The sequence below is a fragment of the Nerophis lumbriciformis genome, linkage group LG32 (genome assembly GCF_033978685.3).
Source record: "Nerophis lumbriciformis linkage group LG32, RoL_Nlum_v2.1, whole genome shotgun sequence".
Lineage (NCBI taxonomy): Eukaryota > Metazoa > Chordata > Actinopteri > Syngnathiformes > Syngnathidae > Nerophis > Nerophis lumbriciformis.
The window spans coordinates 2,873,548-2,897,065 of NC_084579.2; the positions used below are offsets into that span (position 1 = coordinate 2,873,548).

General features: G+C 38.3%; 1 protein-coding gene across 1 annotated transcript; it reads left to right on the top strand.

The window, feature by feature from the left end:
• The first annotated feature begins 9,526 nt into the window (after positions 1-9,526).
• nog3 (noggin 3) lies at positions 9,527-10,846 on the top strand. Its single transcript, XM_061926680.2, has one exon. The coding sequence runs from the start codon at positions 9,527-9,529 to the stop codon at positions 10,160-10,162; it is 636 nt and encodes a 211-aa protein (XP_061782664.1). The 3' UTR covers positions 10,163-10,846.
• The last annotated feature ends 12,672 nt before the right edge of the window (positions 10,847-23,518 follow it).

Consider the following 23,518-nt stretch of genomic DNA (forward strand, 5'->3'; position numbering starts at 1 on the left):
CTGAAAAGGTAAAGAGTCTGCAAACATTTAGTGCTTTCAAACGGAAGTAGAAGTGCCGTCCATAGCGTTCCTACATTCATCACTCCAAGCAACGTTTGTAAGTTTTACAATATAACAAAAAAAAATTCTGACTTACTAAAGTGTCCCATGTGTGATGTCTGTAGGAGTGTTTTCATGCATGTTTGTACGTGCTGTCGTAATGTAATCAAGCTAGCGTCGTTAGCATTAGCTAATATGCTAAATTTTGTATTGTTTCAGTTTCACAAATTGCTCAGTAAATTCACCGAAACGTCACCATGGAGTTATTGAGTCCGTTTAGCCGATTGGAGAGCGAGCTTGCGCAGCTAGTGGCTCCATGACCATGACTTCTGTTTTGTTTGATCGCCCGTTTTACTGCCGTGTTACAGACACCGTTTGGAAACAATTCAGGTATTTAAATAAACATTTACAAAATATTTCTGTGTAAATAACTCATTTCACAACATATATATCTGCGACTAATAGTCTGGTGCGACTAATATATGGGGCGGAACTCCCCGGAAAATGTAGTGGGTCATCGAGAAATTTCAGTAAGTCTGGATTTGTTTTTTCTACTGCTTTCCTTTAACTCGTCTTTAGGACTAACCTCTGGTTTACTTGTCCCTTTTCCCATTTTGAGAATTTGGAGTAATCCATCGTCCCCTACAGAGCCGAACTTATAAGGATTACTTTTGTCTTTGTTGTAAGATAGTGGTTTGATTTATTATTGTGGTACACGTCGCTTCTACTGGAGGTTTTTCCTCCCCCAGTGGAGATGTCTTGCCTAGGGAATCCACAATAACCCACTATTACTTCTCACAACTTTAGTATGGAGTGATAGCCTAATGGCGATCACTCCCACACACTCTCACGTTCACACCTTTCACCAGGCCCGGCCCTAACCAATCTGGCGCCCTAGGCAAGATTTTAGGTGGCGCCCCCCCCACATCGGCAGTGAAGTGTATATACTCACAAGAAACCGAATAGCTTTGTCTTTGACCTTTTTTTACTTACAACTATGCCTAATATATAAAGGGGTGGAAAAGTGACTATTACCTGCAGGGCAAACATTAGCTAACCAGAAGGCAATAACAATGTAAACAAAAAACACCTGCTTAAAAGATCTAATACAAATGTCCCTGAGGAATGTAAGGTGGGAGTACTGTAATTACCCAACGTTACATTATTATTTTCCATAACAATTTAGCCCCCTCCACAATATTAACCCGACTTTAAAACAGAACTAGCTATTTATTGATTAGCAATTGCCGAATCATGTAACATTAGCTTAATGCTAAAAAGCCAGGTTACTATCACATTCTGTAACAGACAAATAATTTCATGTAGGCTAACGTTAACTACCTGCTACCTCTGTCTTTTCTCGTTTCTACTCTTCTTCTTTTCTCTTTTTTCTTCCTTGGGCACCTGACAGTTTTGGCCGTTTTGACATCTTGTGTTGATTTTTGGATGTGGTGACGTCCAAAAAGAGTCATGATACGGGAAGGGAGGGGGCGCACCGTGCGCGGAGGGGGGGGGGGGGGGGGCATAATGTTGTAACAAATAATATTTCTATTAAATAGGCTTAACTTTGCATTTTAATTTACGTGGGATTATTTTTTGTATTTAGAAATAATAGTACCAACTTTTTTTTTTTTTTTTTTTCCTCCAACATTTGTGGCACTGGCGTGGCGCCCCCTGATGGACGGCGCCCTTAGCATTTGCCTATACGGCCTATGCCACGGGCCGGCCCTGCCTTTCACACTCCTTTTACGGAAGTTTCAGTTTTTCTGGACTCCGCCGTCCTTCATTTGGCTTATTTTCAATGTTGAATTTTACGGAAGTTTCAGTTTTTCTGGACTCCGCCGTCCTTCTGTGGCCTCTTCTGTTTTAGAATTTTCGTTTTTTTACGTGGACTCCGCTGTCCTTAAAGGGGAACATTATCACAATTTCAGAATGGTTAAAACCATTAAAAATCAGTTCCCAGTGGCTTATTTTATTTTTCGAATTTTTTTTCCGAAATTTTACCCATCACGCAATATCCCTAAAAAAAAGCTTCAAAGTGCCTGATTTTAACCATCGTTATATACACCCGTCCATTTTCCTGTGATGTCACATAGTGATGCCAACACAAACAAACATGGCGCATAGAACAGCAAGCTATAGCGACATTAGCTCGGATTCAGACTCGGATTTCAGCGGCTTAACACTGTCTGATAAGATAATTACTAACAACTATGAACTAGGTTTACAGCATATGAAATACATTTGGCAACAACATGCACTTTGAGAGTGCAGACAGCCCATTTCAGGCGCGCTAAGAACATGTATTTTTCCACGATTTCAGCACTCAGGTTAACCATACCTAAATAGACACAAAATACTGCATTACACAAGACTACCCGAATGTACTCGAATGATTGAAAAAAATAAATGTTTTTAAGCTAAATTATTGGTAAACACAGTTTATGTATAATAATTTACGTAAAACCGCGAGTAATGAATAAAGTTTTCATCAATTAATATATTCTGTAGACATACCCTCATCCGCGCTCTTTTCCTGAAAGCTGATCTGTCCAGTTTTGGAGTTGATGTCAGCAGGCCAGGGAAGCTAGGGTCGATATCCTTCTTTTGACGGTGTGAGCCAAGACATCCAGGGGGTTTAGCTCGCTCGTCTGCGGGAACAAACTGCCGCCATTGCTTGCCGTGCTACCGAGGTCCTTTGTCCCTGAATTGCTCACACACTCCGGCAGATTCAATGGGGGTCTGGCGGCAGATTTCTTTGACTTTATCGTCGGAAATGCATCTGCTTTGAGTGTCGCAGGATATCCACACATTCTTGCCATCTCTGTCGAAGCATAGCTTTCGTCGGTAAAGTGTGCGGAACAAACGACTGACCATTTCGTCGGCTTTCCCCACAGCCTCGTATTTTGAACAGATTTCGTCCAATTTCTTGCCACTTTGGCATCTTTGGGCCACTGGTGCAACTTGAATCCGTCCCTGTTGGTGTTGTTACACCCTCCGACAACACACCGACGAAAGTGAGAAAATGGCTCTCGTTGTGACGTCACAACGAGAGCAAATAATAGAAAGGCGTTTAATTCGCCAAAATTCACCCATTTAGAGTTCGTAAATCGGTTAAATAAATATATGGTCTTTTTTCTGCAACATCAAGGTATATATTGACGCTTACATAGGTCTGGTGATAATGTTCCCCTTTAATTTGCTTATTTTCAATGTTTAAATTTCACAACGTATATATATGCGACTTATAGTCCGGTGCGACTAATATATGGCGGGGGAATGTAGTGGGTGTGGCTTATATGCCGGTGCGCTCTTTAGTCCATAAAATATGGTAGTCCAGACCACTCTAGGTTGCTTTGCTGCTAACAGATGAATCTCTCCAGGTACAGCACCCCCCCGCCGAAGGACCTCCCCTTTACCCCGGCAATGAAGGAGGCCCCGCTCCTGGCCCACTCCCCATCTCAGACCAAAGACTCTTCTTTTGCTTCCGGTCTGCCTCGCTCCCCCTCCCTGCCCAGAGCGCTGCCCACCTCACCCTCCACCCCCCTGTCCCCCAGGTTCCCCGGTGACCTCCCACTGTCCCCGGCCTTATGCGACACCGCCCGGACTCTGCAGGGCCTCTCTCTCTCTAAGGACCACCATGAGAGCGCCCCGCCCCCGAGGGCCCTCTCCAACCCTCCGTCCAAGCGCAAGCTGCTCTCCAGGAGCCACCGGGGCCAGTATTTCAGCGGGCCGCAGCGCTGGCTCAGGGGCCAGAGCGCCGAGTGTCACACGGGGTCCTTGTCCGAGGGCGTCTACACCAAGCAGCGGGACCCCGACCTGCCCCTGCCTGAGGACCCGCCCCCCACGCAGGGCGTAAACTATGTGAGCCGCACCACCTGCGTGCTGGAGAGCCGTAAGGCCCGCCTCCGTGACCAAAGGCCCCACGTCCGCAGGATCTTTGTGGAGCCCTGCGAGGATGCGCAGGTGGTGGGGGCGGAGCCTGGAGGGGAGGAGCCAGTAGGAGCGGCCGGTCAGGACGTAGACTCGGACGACCAAACCAACGCCCAAGTGTGCGAGATACTCAGCAGCACGTTATAGGCCCCGCCCCTTTTAATATTTGACATTGCACTCGGCAGGACTTCCTTTTTAGGCCCCGCCCCCAGCCGGACCATGTGACTTTGAGGTAAACATTTTCCAGTTTCTCTTCTTTTGGGAAGCACGGCCAAAAGCTGCTGAGCAATCACAAGTTTCATCGTTATGAGAAGGTCACTTTGGCCCCGACTGAGTGGCCCTTAGTATGGCCCCGAGTGAGCCATCGGGGCCCTTAGTATGCCATTGTGAGCCATGGTTGTCCAAAGTGAGCCATGGTGGTCCAAAGTGGGCCATGGTGGTCCAAAGTGAGCCATGGTGGTCCAAAGTGGGCCATGGTGGTCCAAAGTGAGCCATGGTGGTCCAAAGTGGGCCATGGTGGTCCAAAGTGAGCCATGGTGGTCCAAAGTGGGCCATGGTGGTCCAAAGTGGGCCATGGTGGTCCAAAGTGAGCCATGGCGGCTGTCAGGACTTTGTAGATTGTAGAATAAAGTTGCTGGTTCAACTTTGCCAAGCCTCAGACTTCCTGGCGTGGACTGTTACACATAATGTTACACATGATGTTACACATAATGTTACACATGATGTTACACATGATGTTACACATGATGTTACACATGTTACACATGATGTTACACATGATGTTACACATGTTACACATGATGTTACACATGTTACACATAATGTTACATGTGATGTTATACATGATGTTACACATGTTACATGTGATGTTACACATGATGTTACACATGTTACACGTGATGTTACACATGATGTTACACATGATGTTACACATGATGTTACACATGATGTTACACATGATGTTACACATGTTACACATGATGTTACACATGTTACACATAATGTTACACGTGATGTTACACATGATGTTACACATGATGTTACACATGATTTTACACATGTTACACATAATGTTACACGTGATGTTACACATGATGTTACACATGATGTTACACGTGATGTTACACATGATGTTACACGTGATGTTACAAATGATGTTACATGTGATGTTACACATGATGTTACACATATTGTTACACGTGATGTTACATGTGATGCTACACATGATGTTACACATGTTACACATGATGTTACACATGATGTTACACATGATGTTACACATGTTACACATGATGTTACACATGATGTTACACATGATGTTACACATAATGTTACACATGTTACACATGATGTTACACATGTTACACATAATGTTACACATGATGTTACACATGATGTTACACATGTTACAAATGATGTTACACATGATGTTACACATGTTACACATGTTACACATGATGTTACACATGATGTTACACATGTTACACATGATGTTACACATGATGTTACACATAATGTTACACATGTTACACATGATGTCACACATGATGTTACACATGTTACACATGATGTTACACATAATGTTACACATGGTGTTACACATGATGTTACACATGATGTTACACATAATGTTACACATGGTGTTACACATGATGTTACACATGATGTTACACATAATGTTACACATGGTGTTACACATGATGTTACACATGTATCACCTGTTACACATGATGTTACACATGTATCACCTGTTACACATGATGTTACACATGTATCACCTGTTACACATGATGGTCAATGCAACAGGAACACAATCTTTGCACATTGACCACCAAAAACAAAAAAGTACAGGTGTTTGATGTCGACTCTTAGTAAAGTTATGATGATCTGCTTCTCCTCTACTTGAAGTCAATGTACGGTCACATGACTCCTCCCATCAAAGCATGCAAGTATATTTGTACTCGCTCACATCAGTACTATTTACAGTGATAGTATGATGTACTATGATGAGTATGATGTACTATGATAGTATGATGCACTATGATAGTATGATGCACTATGATGTACTATGATAGTATGATGTACTATGATAGTATGATGTACTATGATAGTATGATGCACTATGATAGTATGATGTACTATGATAGTATGATGTACTATGATAGCATGATGCACTATGATAGTATGATGTACTATGATGAGTATGATGTACTATGATAGTATGATGCACTATGATAGCATGATGTACTATGATAGTATGATGCACTATGATAGTATGATGTACTATGATAGTATGATGCACTATGATAGTATGATGTACTATGATAGTATGATGCACTATGATAGTATGATGTACTATGATGAGTATGATGTACTATGATAGCATGATGTACTATGATAGTATGATGTACTATGATAGTATGATGCACTATGATAGTATGATGTACTATGATGAGTATGATGTACTATGATAGTATGATGCACTATGATAGTATGATGTACTATGATAGTATGAAGTACTATGATAAGTATGATGTACTATGATAAGTATGATGTACTATGATGAGTATGATGTACTATGATAGTATGATGCACTATGATAGTATGATGTACTATGATAGTATGATGATGATGTACTATGATGAATAGTATGATGTACTATGATAGTATGATGATGTACTATGATAGTATGATGATGATGTACTATGATGAATAGTATGATGCACTATGATAGTATGATGTACTATGATGAGTATGATGTACTATGATAGTATGATGCACTATGATAGTATGATGATGTACTATGATGAATAGTATGATTCACTATGATAGTATGATGCACTATGATAGTATGATGTACTATGATAGTATGATGCACTATGATAGTATGATGTACTATGATAGTATGATGATGATGTACTATGATGAATAGTATGATGTACTATGAAAGTATGATGATGATGTACTATGATGAATAGTATGATGCACTATGATAGTATGATGTACTATGATAGTATGATGTACTATGATAGTATGATGATGATGTACTATGATGAATAGTATGATGCACTATGATAGTATGATGCACTATGATAGTATGATGATGATGTACTATATAATGTAGGGCATGGTGTGCTGTGCAGTGTGTCTTTAAGTGGCATGTGTGCTCAGGATCTTCTTCTTCTGTGGTATTCTTCTCAGGCCTGCTCTCCTCCTCTTCCTCCTCCTCCTTCTCCTTCTCCTTCTCCCTCCTGTCAGGCCTCCTCCTCCTCCTCCTCCTTCTCCTCCTCCCTCCTGTCAGGCCTGCTCCTCAGCTGGTCTTATTTAAGTGTGGAAGGCGTGTTGTCCTCCTCATGTTTGCACTGTGGAATAAAAGTGAAGATGTGATCACAGGAAGTGGATCAAGATGCTCTCACAGACTTCTTTTCTCCTAAATAATCGCCGCGTGATTCCTTTGGATGTTGTCGCCGTGGAAACTTAGTGACGTCATGTCGGAAAGTATTAGATTTGAAAGATACTTGTACATAAAGTATTAGATTTGAAAGATACTTGTACATAAAGTATTAGATTTGAACGATACTTGTACATAAAGTATTAGATTTGAACGATACTTGTACATAAAGTATTAGATTTGAACGATACTTGTACATAAAGTATTAGATTTGAAAGATACTTGTACATAAAGTATTAGATATGAACGATACTTGTACATAAAGTATTCGATATGTACGATACTTGTACATAAAATGTAGTAAAAGAGCAAAGAGGTGAAATAGGAGAATAGTAACACAAAGTTGCCAACTGTCATGGCTCCAAATATAATAATGAATCAAAATCAATGTTGTTATGATTTATTGAAATATTCAAATATCACTCTAAGAAATATTTTTGGAGTAAAACATTGCATGTTTTGTTGTTTTTTGTCGTATGAAAAACTAAGGTTGTTTTTTTTTTTTGACAAAAAGTGCATAAATCAAACCCAAAAAAAAGCATCAAAAATAATGAAAATGTAATCGACGTTTAGATCTGAAGTTGATTTACAGATTTAATTGTTGAAATTAAAAACAATATTATCAATCAATCAATCAACGTTTATTTATATAGCCCTTAATCACAAATGTCTCAAAGGGCTGCACAAGCCATGACGACATCCTTTATTAATATTTCATACGTATTAATAATATTTGACACTTTTATGAGTGGGACACTTTTGGATCATTTTATCTTTTCTTTTTTTTAATGTCATTTTAGAAAAATAATAATAATCAATGTTTTTTATGAATTATTGACCAATTACTTCACATCAAATGTGTTTATTTTATTTAAAAAATTAAAATTTTCGAAAATGTTGTGGTATCCAAAAGGGCCAAACTCAAAAGTGCTATAAAAAAAAAATCATACATTTTTTCATTTTTTTCCCACTTTTAACGCTTATATCTCCAAATCAACTTCAGATTTATCTCTTGATTTATTTATTTTATGGTTTCTTTTCTTTGTTCTTTTTATGCCCTTTTTGTCAAAGAAAAAAAAAAATTTATGGCAAAAAACACCAAATATGCAATATTTTCCCCAAAAATATTTTTTAAAGTGTAATATTTGATGTGAAGTAATTGTAGCCTTAAATATGTCAATAATTCATAACAATATTGATTTTGATTCATTATTATTTTTTGAGTAATGACAGTTTTAAGGACAAAAACATTTGTGTTAGAGTCAAGATTACAACTTTTTCTTCTTACATTTCATGTTTGCTCTCTAAATCCACTTTTTTGATCTTGTTTAGCAGGATTTGAGCTGTGGGGCACAAACGGCCCCTGGGCTGCACTTTGCACACCCCTGTTCTATGCACATACTGTACGTACTGTACGTAGTATGTTCTATGGAATGTAGGCACATACTGTACGTAGTATGCTTTAAAGCACTATATTAGCGCCACACTTTATCACTTTGACCTGACGCTTCTTTTTTTAATTTGCCCCTTGAATATTGTACAAATAAAACAATTATATTATTATTAGTAACATTGTAATTAAAAAAGAATGTTTTTTTTTTTGTTTTTTTAATCTATGAAATTAAAATGTAAATTAAAAAATAAAATTAAAAAATTCACCACTTTGGTCATAATTTTGGCGCTTCAGAAAGTTCTCTCTGACTTTAGCGCCAGTCTTCTTCTGTTTGTTTGATGTTGTCATCACTGCCACAAGTGGTGGGAAAGTGTATTACACCTGAGTACTGAGTAGAGAAAAGCGCTATATAAATATAATTCACTTCACTTCACCCCCCCGCAACCCCGAAAGGGACAAGCGGTAGAAAATGGATGTCATTTTTGGATTGGTTCCATAAAAAAATACCTAAACGCACGCACATCAATACTATGACGCGTGGAGGCTGGTCCACCCACGTGACGTCACCGCCCAGTCAGTCCTATTTGGGTGTGCGGCGGAGAAGAAGAAGAAGATGAGGCGCGACAGGCGCGCTCCAGCAGCCGAGGACGTCCACGGACGCGGACTGAGTCCCGTGACGTGAGCCGGGAGGACCAAAGTCAAAAAGGGACATGGCGGAGCTCGCGTGGCTGCTCCTGACGCTCGTGCTGTCCACGGGCTGCACGTGCCAGCACTTCCTGCTGCTGCGCCCGGTGCCCGGTGACAGTCTCCCGGTCGTGGAGCTCCAGGAGGACCCGGACCCGCTGCTGGACCCCACGGAGAAAGACCTGAACGAGACGGCGCTGCGGGGCGCGCTGGGCGCCCACTTTGACGCGCGCGTCATGTCCGTGCACGAGCCGGGCGGCGACGACGACGACGCGGACGCGGACGCGGAGGCGGACGCGCGCATCATGCCCGAGGAGATCCGGGCCATGGAGTTCGAGGCGCCGCGCGGCAAGAGGCGGAAGCCGAGCAAGAAGCTGCGGCGGCGGCTGCAGGTGTGGCTGTGGACGCTCGCCCGCTGCCCGGTGACGCGCGCCTGGAGCGACCTGGGCGGCCGCTTCTGGCCGCGCTACGTCAAGGCGGGCGGCTGCTCCAGAGAGCGCTCCTGTTCGATGCCGGAGGGCATGCACTGCAGGCCGGCGCGCTCCTCGCACCTCACCCTGCTCAGGTGGCGCTGCCTGCACCGGAAGGCGGTGCTCAGGTGCGCGTGGATCCCGGTCCGATACCCCGTCGTCTCCGAGTGCAAGTGCGCATGCGCCAACTGAAAACGCGCGCTCGCGGGGACGGCTCGAGACTTTCGTCAAAGTGACACAAAAGTCTTTTCGATGAGGCACTTCCGGACAGAGTTTGCCAAAATAAAAGCGCAGCCTTTCAGTGTAAAAACTGACCGATAGTCATACTTGCCAACCCTCCCAGATTTTCCGGGAGACTCCCGAAATTCAGCGCCTCTCCCGAAAACCTCCCGGGACAAATTTTCTCCCGAAAAACTCCCGAAATTCAGGCGGACCTGAGTGACGTGTTGACAACACACAACAACAGTGTCTACCGTAAAGCAGTTCGTCTGCCGTAAACAGCAATGTTGTGACACTTTTAAACAGGACAATACTGCCATCTACTGTACATGCATATGTGACCCACCCATAATGTGTCACATTTTTGTGTTGATTTATTTAGTTTATTTTGTGGTTTGAATTCGTTTTGGGAGCTGTCATTACACATTTATCAGTATTCACATTGGTCAGTAGGGGGCACAGTAGGGCGTTTCTTCCCGATTGAATGCTATCGCCTGCAGACCGGAAGTGTCTTGTCATTCTGATGAGCGCGACCAGTCTGTGAACAATTGAAACGTCCTGTGTGCTTTTTTCCTCCTGTATAACAGGTTAGTTTTGGTGAATCAACTCACTGAATAATATCCATGTGATCTTTATAAGTTTAAGTACACATTCTGATGGTGGAGCCTAACTCTAAAGTGTTTGTGAGTTGTAGTTTGTAAATGAACACTGAAATTCAAGTATTTATTTTATTTTTATATATATATATATATATATATATATATATATATATATATATATATATATATATATATATATATATATATATATATATATATAGCTAGAATTCACTGAAAGTCAAGTATTTCTTATATATATATATATATATATATATCTTAACCACGCCCCCGCCCCACCCCCGACCACGCCCCCATCCCCTACCCCCCACCCTCCACCTCCCGAAATCGGAGGTCTCAAGGTTGGCAAGTATGCCGATAGTGGAATGTTCCGCTGTCAATCATTTGTTGACATTGTGCCTGACTGTCGTCACGTGTCTGTGGAGGTCGGGGGTCAAAAGACTTAATTAGCTCGATTAAAATATTGACTTATTATTGGCCTTTTCGGTCTTTAATTGGAGGTTGAAAAACATCCATCCATTTCCTACCGCTTGTCCCTTTTGAGGTCGTGTTTCTTGTCTTTTTGAACACTTTTAAGTGTCGCCCCCTGCTGGACAGACAAGAGCAGACCGGCAGCCAACACTTTTCCGTGTGAAAGGGAGTGGCGCCCTCTGGTGGTGACTAGTACATACTCAAATAGTGAAAAGTTAAAGCTCCTCCGATTGGTCGAGTGACGTCATGTAAACAAAAGAGTTTCTACAAGTTGGGAGAGTGGCCGTGCCAGCAATCTGAGGGTTCCTGGTTCAATCCCCACCTTCTACCATTCTAGTCACGTCCGTTGTGTCCTTGAGCAAGACACTTCACCCTTGCTCCTGATGGCTGCTGGTTAGTGCCTTGCATGGCAGCTCCCGCCATCAGTGTGTGTGTGTGTGTGTGTGTGTGTGTGTGTGTGTGTGTGTGTGTGTGTGTGTGTGTGTGTGTGTGTGTGTGAGTGTGTGTGTGTGTGTGTGTGTGTGTGTGTGTGTGTGTGTGTGTGTGTGTGTGTGTGTGTGTTTACCATTTACACACGAACGTGATGTCGTCATAGTGAGGTCATGTGACAACAAGCACACACACACACACACACACACACACACTGGAGGTTTGTCACCTGCGTGTGAGGAGACAAGACGCCCACTGGTCAGCCTGACTGCCGCCAAGATCACGTGATGACGTCCAAAGACAACAACTGGCGCCATCAGGTTATTTTTGGAATATTAATAACATATATTTTATACATAAATAATATTAATTTAAGGTGTAATGCATTTGACCACCAGGGGGCAGCATGACAAGAAGACTCATCAATCTGCTGTGTGTGTTTTATGCGCATGCGTCAGTGTGTACTGTACTTCTATCATCGTTCCAAAATATGTCATCTTTGTTTCTGTTCCAGTTTTATTTTCAATCCAACAGTTTTGTTCACTGATATTTTCGTTTTTTTGTTTTTTTTTTAGACCACGATTGTTTTATCTGACTTTTATTTTGAAATGCAAATAAATCGTTCTTCTCTTTCAGTGTCAAAGAGCAAAAAGTACATCTAAAAAAAACGGTTTCATGTTCTTGTGATGTTTCATAACAAAAATCATTCAAGTCCGCAGAAAAGGAATAAAAACAGATCTTTTTTTTTTTCCTATTCCGACACCGGAACCGGAAGTGCCAATTTAAAAACCAGACCGCGATCTGTTTCTTATTGTCGAATATTATAGTGCGTGTATTTATTAAAACACATTGACTATTTTTAAGTGTACTGTACTTCTATCATCGTTCCAAAATATGTCATCTTTGTTTCTGTTCCAGTTTTATTTTCAATCCAACAGTTTTGTTCACTGATATTTTCGTTTCATGAATGTTTTTGTTGTTGTTTTTTTTAGACCCGATTGTTTTATATCTGACTTTTATTTTGAAATGCAAATAAATCGTTCTTCTCTTTCGGTGTCAAAGAGCAAAAAAAAGTACATCTAAAAAAAACGGTTTCATGTTCTTGTGATATTTCATAACAAAAATCATTCAAGTCCGCAGAAAAGGAATAAAAACAGATCTTTTTTTTTTTCCTATTCCAACACCGGAACCGGAAGTGCCAATTTAAAAACCAGACCGCGATCTGTTTCTTATTGACGAATATTATAGTGCTGTATGCTGCGTGTATTTATTAAAACACATTGACCATTTTTAAGTGTACTGTACTTCTATCATCGTTCCAAAATATGTCATCTGTGTTTCTGTTCCAGTTTTATTTTCAATCCAACAGTTTTGTTCACTGATATTTTCGTTTTTTTTTGTTTTGTTTTTTAGACCCGATTGTTTTATCTGACTTTTATTTTGAAATGCAAATAAATCGTTCTTCTCTTTCGGTGTCAAAGAGAAAAAAAGTACATCTAAAAACGGTTTCATGTTCTTGTGATATTTCATAACAAAAATCATTCAAGTCCGCAGAAAAGGAATAAAAACAGATCCTTTTTTTTTTCCCTATTCCGACACCGGAAGCGGAAGTGCCACTTTAAAAACCAGACCACGATCTGTTTCTTGTTGACGAATATTATAGTGCGTGTATTTATTAAAACACATTGACCATTTTTAAGTGTACTGTATTTCTATCATCGTTCCAAAATATGTCATTTTTGTTTCTGTTCCAGTTTTATTTTCAATCCAACAGTTTTGTTCACTGATATTTTCGTTTTTTTTAGACCCGATTGTTTTATCTGACTTTTATTTTGAAATGCAAATAAAGCGTTCTTCTCTTTCGGTGTCAAAGAGCAAAAAAAAGTACATCTAAAAAAACGGTTTCATGCTCTTGTGATGTTTCATAACAAAAATCATTCAAGTCGGCAGAAAAGGAATAAAAACAGATCTTTTTTTTAATCCTATTCCGACACCGGAACCGGAAGTGCCAATTTAAAAACCAGACCGCGATCTGTTTCTTATTGTCGAATATTATAGTGCGTGTATTTATTAAAACACATTGACCATTTTTAAGTGTACTGTACTTCTATCATCGTTCCAAAATATGTCATCTTTGTTTCTGTTCCAGTTTTATTTTCAATCCAACAGTTTGGTTCACTGATATTTTCGGGGTTTTTTTTTGTTTTTTTTAGACCCGATTGTTTTATCTGACTTTTATTTTGAAATGCAAATAAATCGTTCTTCTCTTTCGGCGTCAAAGAGCAAAAAGTACATCTAAAAAACGGTTTCATGTTCTTGTGATGTTTCATAACAAAAATCATTCAAGTCCGCAGAAAAGGAATAAAAACAGATCTTTTTTTTTTTCATATTCCGACACCGGAACCGGAAGTGCCAATTTAAAAACAGAGACCGCGATCTGTTTCTTATTGTCGAATATTATAGTGCGTGTATTTATTAAAACACATTGACCATTTTTAAGTGTACTGTACTTCTATCGTCGTTCCAAAATATGTCATCTTTGTTTCTGTTCCAGTTTTATTTTCAATCCAACAGTTTTGTTCACTGATATTTTCGTTTTTTTTTTGTTTGTTTTTTTAGACCCGATTGTTTTATCTGACTTTTATTTTGAAATGCAAATAAAGCGTTGTTCTCTTTCGGTGTCAAAGAGCAAAAAGTACATCTAAAAAAACGGTTTCATGTTCTTGTGATATTTCATAACAAAAATAATTCAAGTCCGCAGAAAAGGAAAAAAAACAGGTTTTTTTTTTCCTATTCCGACACCGGAAGCGGAAGTGCCAATTTAAAAACCAGACCGCAATCTGTTTCTTGTTGACGAATATTATAGTGCGTGTATTTATAAAAACATATTGACCATTGTAACCGAGTGTTTATATATGTCGCCTATACGGTATGAAACTACAAAATAATAAACACGGAATCTCCAGTTTACACGAGGACCCTTTATTTACCTTCTTTTCAAAACCTTCGCTCCACTCCAACAACGTGACCTCACTTCCGCTCTTATTGCCTTCAAAATAAGAGCTCAAGGCATACACTGTATGACAGCGCATAACAGGAATTTAACATCACCAAGAGGAAAGCCCATAAAAATAGGTTACACCATTTTGAAGAAAACACTACATTACGGTTTTTTTTCCTACAGGTCAGTCCACTGTTTGTTTTGTAAATTACTTCCGGTTTCGTGTCGGATTATAAAAAAAGTTTTCTGTTTTTGGTCATTTTTTTTCATTGCTGCTGATTGCTTGATTTCATTATATGAAATACAAATCTAACCGTTGATTATTTCTAGTTAATAATCTTTCACACGAAAAAAAATTGTTTGTTTTCCATTACTGTTTTTGTATTTCAAAATAAAATTCAAATAACCCCGATCTGGTTTATTTGTTGTTAGTTCTTAAAAGTAATTTCTAAATATGAAAAGAAAATTAATTTGCCATAAAGTGAGTCCTGAACGTGAGTACACTCACTCACGTTCCATCACAGTCACGTGGTGGAATGTTTACCTGCGTGCTTGTGACGTCACAACCAGTCTGCCGTTTGGATGCTGACAAGTCATTTGTTTAGGGGATGGAGGGTCTGAATGAATGTAGGGCAGCAATGTGTGTGTGTGTGTGTGTGTGTGTGTGTGTGTGTGTGTGTGTGTGTGTGTGTGTGTGTGTGTGTGTGTGTGTGTGTGTGTGTGTGTGTGTGTGTGTGTGTGTGTGTGTGTGTGTGTGTGTGTACACACACTGGTCCGCAGTGTTTATGCATTCCAGCATGCTGTGAAGGCGCCTCGTCGTCGCCTGTTTGCTCCAAACTTATTTTAGGAAAATTCCACAAGTTCTGCAGGTCTTCATCAGACCATACATCACACACACTTGGTGAGGGGGTGTGTCTGTTTAGACCATGAGTGTCTAAACAGACACACACACACACACACACACACACACACACACACACACACACACATATATGCATATATATATATTAGAGATGCGCGGTTTGCGGGCACAACCGTGGAGTCCGCGGATTATCCGCGGATCGGGCGGATGAAATTAAAAAAAATTAGATTTTATCCGCGGGTCGGGTCGGGTCGGGCGGTTGAAAAAAAAAAAAAAAAGATTTTAAATAGATTCAGGCGGGTGGCAGTTAAACCAATTGGTAAATATATATACATAGTTAAATGTTGTTACCCACATACGAAAAACGAGCAGGCACCTGCAGCATATGCCACAACAGAAGAAAAAAAAAAAAAGAGATGGACACTTTTACGGAGCGGAGAAGGGACGCCTCGCCGGGGTCCGGGACCGAGGCCCCTTCCCCCGAGAGGGCCCCACCGGGAGCCGTAGCTGAGGCGATCCACGAGAAGGGCCCGACGCACGTCCAGGGTCACCACCGCGCCCACCGCACCGACACCCCGCCTCGTCCGCCTTCGCCGCGGCCGGCGTCACGCGCAGCAGGTAAGAAGCTTACCTGCCCGCCACCCCCGTGGCCGGGGGCTCGTAACAGGGGTCACTCCGCGCGCTCCGCCCGCGCAGCTTACCTGCCCGCCACCCCTGTTGCCGGGGGCGCGTAACAGGGGTCACTCCGCGCGCAGTGCGCTCAAGAAAGGGGTGGGGCTCACCCTGGTTGATATAGACAGCAGGACGGTGGCCATGGAAGTTGGAACCCGCTAAGGAGTGTGTAACAACCCACCTGCCGAATCAACTAGCCCTGAAAATGGATGGCGCTGGAGCGTCGGGCACATACCCGGCCGTCGCCGGCAGCGAGATGCGCTTGGAGGTGCGCTCAGCGCGGCTCCCATATGATTGCGCACTGGTGTGCGTCTGGGTCGGGACAGCGTGGCACGCGAATGTCTATGCTGCATTGGATCAGTCTCCTTTCTTTAACAGGCAAAAGCTTTATAACCTCACTAATGCCTTGCATCGTCTATATTAGATATATAACAACGGGCGGGTGCGGTTCTGATCAAATGTTACATCGGGTGGATGGCGGATGGTTGACGACTTTCTGATGCGGTTGCGGATGAAATAATTGCCTATCCGCGCATCTCTAATATATATATATATATATATTTAAAATGTTTGTTTCATCTGACATTACATTGACAAAGATAAGACCTCCTGGAGGAAAGTTAAAGTAGCAATGATTGTCACACACACACTAAGTGTGGCGAAATTATTCTCTGCATTTGACCCATCACCCTTGATCACCCCCTGGGAGGTGAGGGGAGCAGTGAGCAGCAGCGGTGGCTGCGCCCGGGAATCATTTTTGGTGATTTAACCCCCAATTCCAACCTTTGATGCTGAGTGCCAAGCAGGGAGGTAACGGCTCCCATTTTTATAGTCTGTGGTATGACTCGGCCGGGGTTTGAACTTCTGTGGTCAGATGAAACAAAAATGGAGCTGTTTGGCCACAATACCCAGCAATATGTTTGGAGGAGAAAAGGTGAGGCCTTTAATCCCAGGAACACCATCCCTACCGTCAAGCATGGTGGTGGTAGTATTATGCTCTGTGCCTGTTTTGCTGCCAATGGAACTGCTGCTTTAAATGGGACAATGAAAAAGGAGGATTAGCTCCAAATTGTTCAGGACAAGCTAAAATCATCACACCCGGAGGTTGGGTCTTGGGCGCAGTTGGGTGTTCCAACAGGACAATGACCCCCAAACACACCTCAAAAGTGGTAAAGGAATGGCTATATCAGGCTAGAATGAAGGTTTTAGAATGGCCTTCCCAAAGTGCTGACTTAAAGGTGTGGACAATGCTGAAGAAACAAGTCCATGTCAGAAAAGCAACACATTTAAGCTGAACTGCAGCAATTTAGTGGTCAAGTGGTCAAGCAGAAGCTTGTGGATGGCTACCAAAAGCGCCTTATTGCAGGTAAACTTGCCAAGGGACATGTAAGCAAATATTAACATTGCTGTATGTATACTTTTGACCCTCACATTTTCAGTAGAGCCATAATAAATTCATAAAAGAAGCAAACTTCATGAATGTTTTTTGTGACCAACAAGTATGTGCTCCAATCACTACATCACAAAAACATAAGAAATGATTGGAAACTGAAGACAGCCATGACAGGATGTTCTTTACAAGTGTATGTACACTTTTGACCACCACTGTATATATACATATATAAATAAATTAAAAAAAAAAAAAAAATATATATATATATATATATATATATATATATATATATATATATATATATATATATGTCTTAATAAGGTTATCCAAAAAATAGTGCTCGATACCGTAGTAGAGCAGCGAGAATACCAAGAAGCGCATATCCCAAATTTTCAAAGAGAACGGCCTACGGATCACGATTGAAGCCAACAAGCAAACCGTCAACTACCTTGACGTCACTTTCAACCTGAGAAATAACAGCTACCAACCATTCACGAAACCCAACACAACACTCCAATACGTGCACCATGACAGCAACCACCCACCCACCACCACGAAAAGAATACCTACCGGAATCAATAAAAGGCTATCGATGCTGTCATCTAGCAAAGCTGAATTTGACCGAGCAACCCCCCCGTACCAAAAAGCCCTTGATGAAAGCGGATACAATTTCACCCTCACCTATGAACCCACGCCAGGAAACCAGCCAAAAAAGAACAGAAAACGAAACGACATCATCTGGTACAACCCCCCATACAGCAAAAACGTCTCAACGAACATTGGACACAAATTCCTCAATCTGATTGACAAACACTTTCCCAAAGACAACACCCTAAGAAAAGTATTCAACAAGAACAACATTAAATTGAGCTACAGCTGCATGAACAATATACGACAAATCATCTCAAACCACAACAAAACAATTGCAAATGAGCCGTCGGCCCCCGGACAGAGCGACCCCAAAACCAACAAAGGCTGCAACTGTCGAAAGAAACCTGATTGCCCTCTCAACGGGGGGTGCTTACAAACATCAGTTGTCTACCAATCTAAGGTAACACGCAAGGACATTAACACATCCGACACATATGTGAGTTCAAAACCAGATGGAACAATCACAAGGCTTCTTTCAGGAACCAAAACCTGCGGAATACCACAGAACTCAGCAAACACATTTGGGACCTCAAAGACAATAATGTTGAATATTCAATAACATGGCAAATTCTTGCATCCAGCACACCTTACAATAGTGGTAATAAAAGATGCAACCTATGCTTGAAAGAGAAACTGTTTATTATTTACCATCCAGACCTGTCATCCCTCAACAAGCGCAGCGAAATTGTAACAGCATGCCGCCACAGACGGAAACACCTCCTAGGTAACACATGAGCCAATCACCACATATATATATATATATATATATATATATATATATATATATATATATATATATATATATATATTAATCATATTATATTATATTATATATTAGTAATTCAGAATTACCGGTCAAAAAAAAACAACAAGTTTTTATTATGTTTTATATCCTTTTTGTTAAATAAAATCCTGTTTTTTTTAATGGCAAAAACACAAAATATGCAACATTTTCCCCACAAAAAAGTGTAATATTTAATGTTAAGTAATTGGAGCCTTAAATAGATCAATAATTAATAACAATAATTTATTATTTTTCAGCAATGACATTAAAAAAAATCTATAAAAATCCCAGCAAAATTGTTGAGGATCTAACAGGGTCCCAATCATAAGTGTTAAAAATACATTTTTATTTTTACTTTTAACGCTTAAATCCACTTCAAATCTAACCTTTGATTATAAGTTTTTATTGATTTTGTTTGTCTTATGCCCTTTTTGTCATATAGAAAACAATATGTGATTTTTTTCATCAAAAATAGTTCAAAGTTTAATATTTGATGTGAAGTAATTGGAACCTTGAATATGTCAATAATTCATAAATACATTGATTTTGATTCATTATTATTTTTTGAGTAGGTAAAAAAAAATCCCACTAAAAGTCTTGGGGGAACCAAAAGGGGTCCAAATCATAAAAGTGTTAAAAGATAAGTTATATATATTTATATATTTTTTTATCCCGCTCAAATTCTTACGGATCCAAGAGTCCCACTCATAAAAGTGTTAAAAAAAAAAAACTTTTGACACTTAAGTCTCTACTAGATCAACTTCAGATCTAGTTATTGATTATAATTGTATTGATTTATTTTTGGCCTTTTTAATCATAAAACAAACGTTTTTATGCCAAACACATAAAATATCTTCTTTGTATGGAAAACACCAAATATTTTCCCCACAATATATTTCCAAGTGTAATATTTGATGTGAAGTCATTGGAGTCTTAAACGTGCCAATAATTCATAACATTGATTTTGATTCATTATTATTTTTTGAGCAATGACAGTTTAAAAATAATCCCACTAAAATGATTGGAGACTCCAAAAGGGTCCCACTCATAAAAGTGTTAAAAATAAGTTGTACTTTTTTTTTTTTTTTTTACTTTCACACTGAAATCACTTGAACTTCGGATCTGTCGATTATACGTTTTTAACATTTTTTGTCTGTTTTGTCGTTTTTGACATAGAAAACTGATTTTTTTTTAATGGTAAACACACCAAAATGATTCATTATTTTTTGAGCAATGACAGTTTAAAATAATTCCACTAAAATTATGAAAGACTCCAAAAAAGTGTTAAAAATAAGTTATACTTTTTTTTTTTTTTTTTAACTTTCACACTGAAATCTCTCGAAAAACTTCAGATCTGTCGGTTATACGTTTTTAACATTTTTTGTTTGTTTTGTGTTTTTTGTCATAGAAAACTTAGGGTTTTTATTATGGTAAACACACAAAACATGCACACACACCCAAAAAATATAGATTTCAAAGTGTAATATTTGATGTGAAGTAAATGGAGTCCTCAATAGATCAATAATTCAAAACATTGATTTTGATTCATTATTATTTTTTGAGCAATGACAGTTTAAAATAATCCCACTAAAATTATTAGAGACTCCAAAAAAGTCTTAAAAATAAGTTATACTTTTTTTTTTTTTTTTTTACTTTCACACTGAAATCTCTCGAACAACTTCAGATCTGTCGGTTATACGTTTTTAACATTTTTTGTTTGTTTTGTGTTTTTTGTCATAGAAAACTTAAGGGTTTTTATTATGGTAAACACACAAAACATGCACACACCCCCAAAAAATATAGATTTCAAAGTGTAATATTTGATGTGAAGTAAATGGAGTCCTCAATAGATCAATAATTCAAAACATTGATTTTGATTCATTATTATTTTTTGAGCAATGACAGTTTAAAATAATCCCACTAAAATTATTAGAGACTCCAAAAAAGTGTTAAAAATAAGTTATACTTTTTTTTTTTTTTTTTACTTTCACACTGAAATCTCTCGAGAAACTTCAGATCTGTCTGTTATACGTTTTTAACATTTTTTGTTTGTTTTGTGTTTTTTGTCATAGAAAACTTAGGGTTTTTATTATGGTAAACACACAAAACATGCACACACCCCAAAAAATATATATATTTCAAAGTGTAATATTTGATGTGAAGTAAATGGAGTCTTCAATAGATCAATAATTCAAAACATTGATTTTGATTCATTATTATTTTTTGAGCAATGACAGTTTAAAATAATCCCACTAAAATTATTAGAGACTCCAAAAAAGTGTTAAAAATAAGTTATACTTTTTTTTTTCTTTTTTTTTACTTTCACACTGAAATCTCTCGAAAAACTTCAGATCTGTCGGTTATACGTTTTTAACATTTTTTGTTTGTTTTGTGTTTTTTGTCATAGAAAACTTAAGGGTTTTTATTATGGTAAACCCACAAAATATGCACACACCCCCAAAAAATATAGATTTCAAAGTGTAATATTTGATGTGAAGTAAATGGAGTCCTCAATAGATCAATAATTCAAAACATTGATTTTGATTCATTATTATTTTTTGAGCAATGACAGTTTAAAAATAATCCCACTAAAATTATTAGAGACTCCAAAAAAGTGTTAAAAATAAGTTATACTTTTTTTTTTTTTAACTTTCACACTGAAATCTCTCGAAAAACTTCAGATCTGTCGGTTATACGTTTTTAACATTTTTTGTTTGTTTTGTGTTTTTTGTCATAGAAAACTTAGGGTTTTTATTATGGTAAACACACAAAACATGCACACACCCCCAAAAAAATATAGATTTCAAAGTGTAATATTTGATGTGAAGTAAATGGAGTCTTCAATAGATCAATAATTCAAAACATTGATTTTGATTCATTATTATTTTTTGAGCAATGACAGTTTAAAAATAATCCCACTAAAATTATTAGAGACTCCAAAAAAGTGTTAAAAATAAGTTATACTTTTTTTTTTTTTTTTTTAACTTTCACTGAAATCTCTCGAAAAACTTCAGATCTGTCGGTTATACGTTTTTAACATTTTTTGTTTGTTTTGTGTTTTTTGTCATAGAAAACTTAGGGTTTTTATTATGGTAAACACACAAAACATGCACACCCCCCCAAAAAATATAGATTTCAAAGTGTAATATTTGATGTGAAGTAAATGGAGTCCTCAATAGATCAATAATTCAAAACATTGATTTTGATTCATTATTATTTTTTGAGCAATGACAGTTTAAAATAATCCCACTAAAATTATTAGAGACTCCAAAAAAGTGTTAAAAATAAGTTATACTTTTTTCTTTTCTTTTTTAACTTTCACACTGAAATCTCTCGAAAAACTTCAGATCTGTCGGTTATACGTTTTTAACATTTTTTGTTTGTTTTGTGTTTTTTGTCATAGAAAACTTAGGGTTTTTATTATGGTAAACACACAAAACATGCACACACACCCAAAAAATATAGATTTCAAAGTGTAATATTTGATGTGAAGTAAATGGAGTCCTCAATATATCAATAATTCAAACATTGATTTTGATTCATTAATATTTTTTGAGCAATGACAGTTTAAAAATAATCCCACTAAAATGATTGGAGACTCCAAAAGGGTCCCACTCATAAAAGTGTTAAAAATAAGTTGTACTTTTTTTTTTTTTTTTTACTTTCACACTGAAATCACTTGAACTTCAGATCTGTCGATTATAAGTTTTTAACATTTTTTGTCTGTTTTGTCGTTTTTGACATAGAAAACTTAGTTTTTTTTCATGGTAAACACACCAAAATGATTCATTATTATTTTTTGAGCAATGACAGTTTAAAATAATCCCACTAAAATTATTAAAGACTCCAAAAAAGTGTTAAAAATAAGTTATACATTTTTTAAAATTTTTTTTAACGTTCACACTGAAATCTCTCGAACAACTTCAGATCTGTCGGTTATACGTTTTTAACATTTTTTGTTTGTTTTGTGTTTTTTGTCATAGAAAACTTAGGGTTTTTATTATGGTAAACACACAAAACATGCAAACACCCCAAATAATAAATATATATTTCAAAGTGTAATATATTGATGTGAAGTAAATGGAGTCCTCAATAGATCAATAATTCAAAACATTGATTTTGATTCATTATTATTTTTTGAGCAATGACAGTTTAAAATAATCCCACTAAAATTATTAGAGACTCCAAAAAAGTGTTAAAAATAAGTTATACTTTTTTTTTTTTTTTTTTTACTTTCACACTGAAATCTCTCGAACAACTTCAGATCTGTCGGTTATACGTTTTTAACATTTTTTGTTTGTTTTGTGTTTTTTGTCATAGAAAACTTAGGGTTTTTATTATGGTAAACACACAAAATATGTACACACCCCCAAAAAATATAGATTTCAAAGTGTAATATTTGATGTGAAGTAAATGGAGTCTTCAATAGATCAATAATTCAAAACATTG

What these genes read in the sequence shown, in the direction of transcription:
- nog3 (XM_061926680.2), top strand. Translation starts at nt 9,527, where the DNA reads ATGGCGGAGCTCGCGTGGCTGCTCCTGACGCTCGTGCTGTCCACGGGC.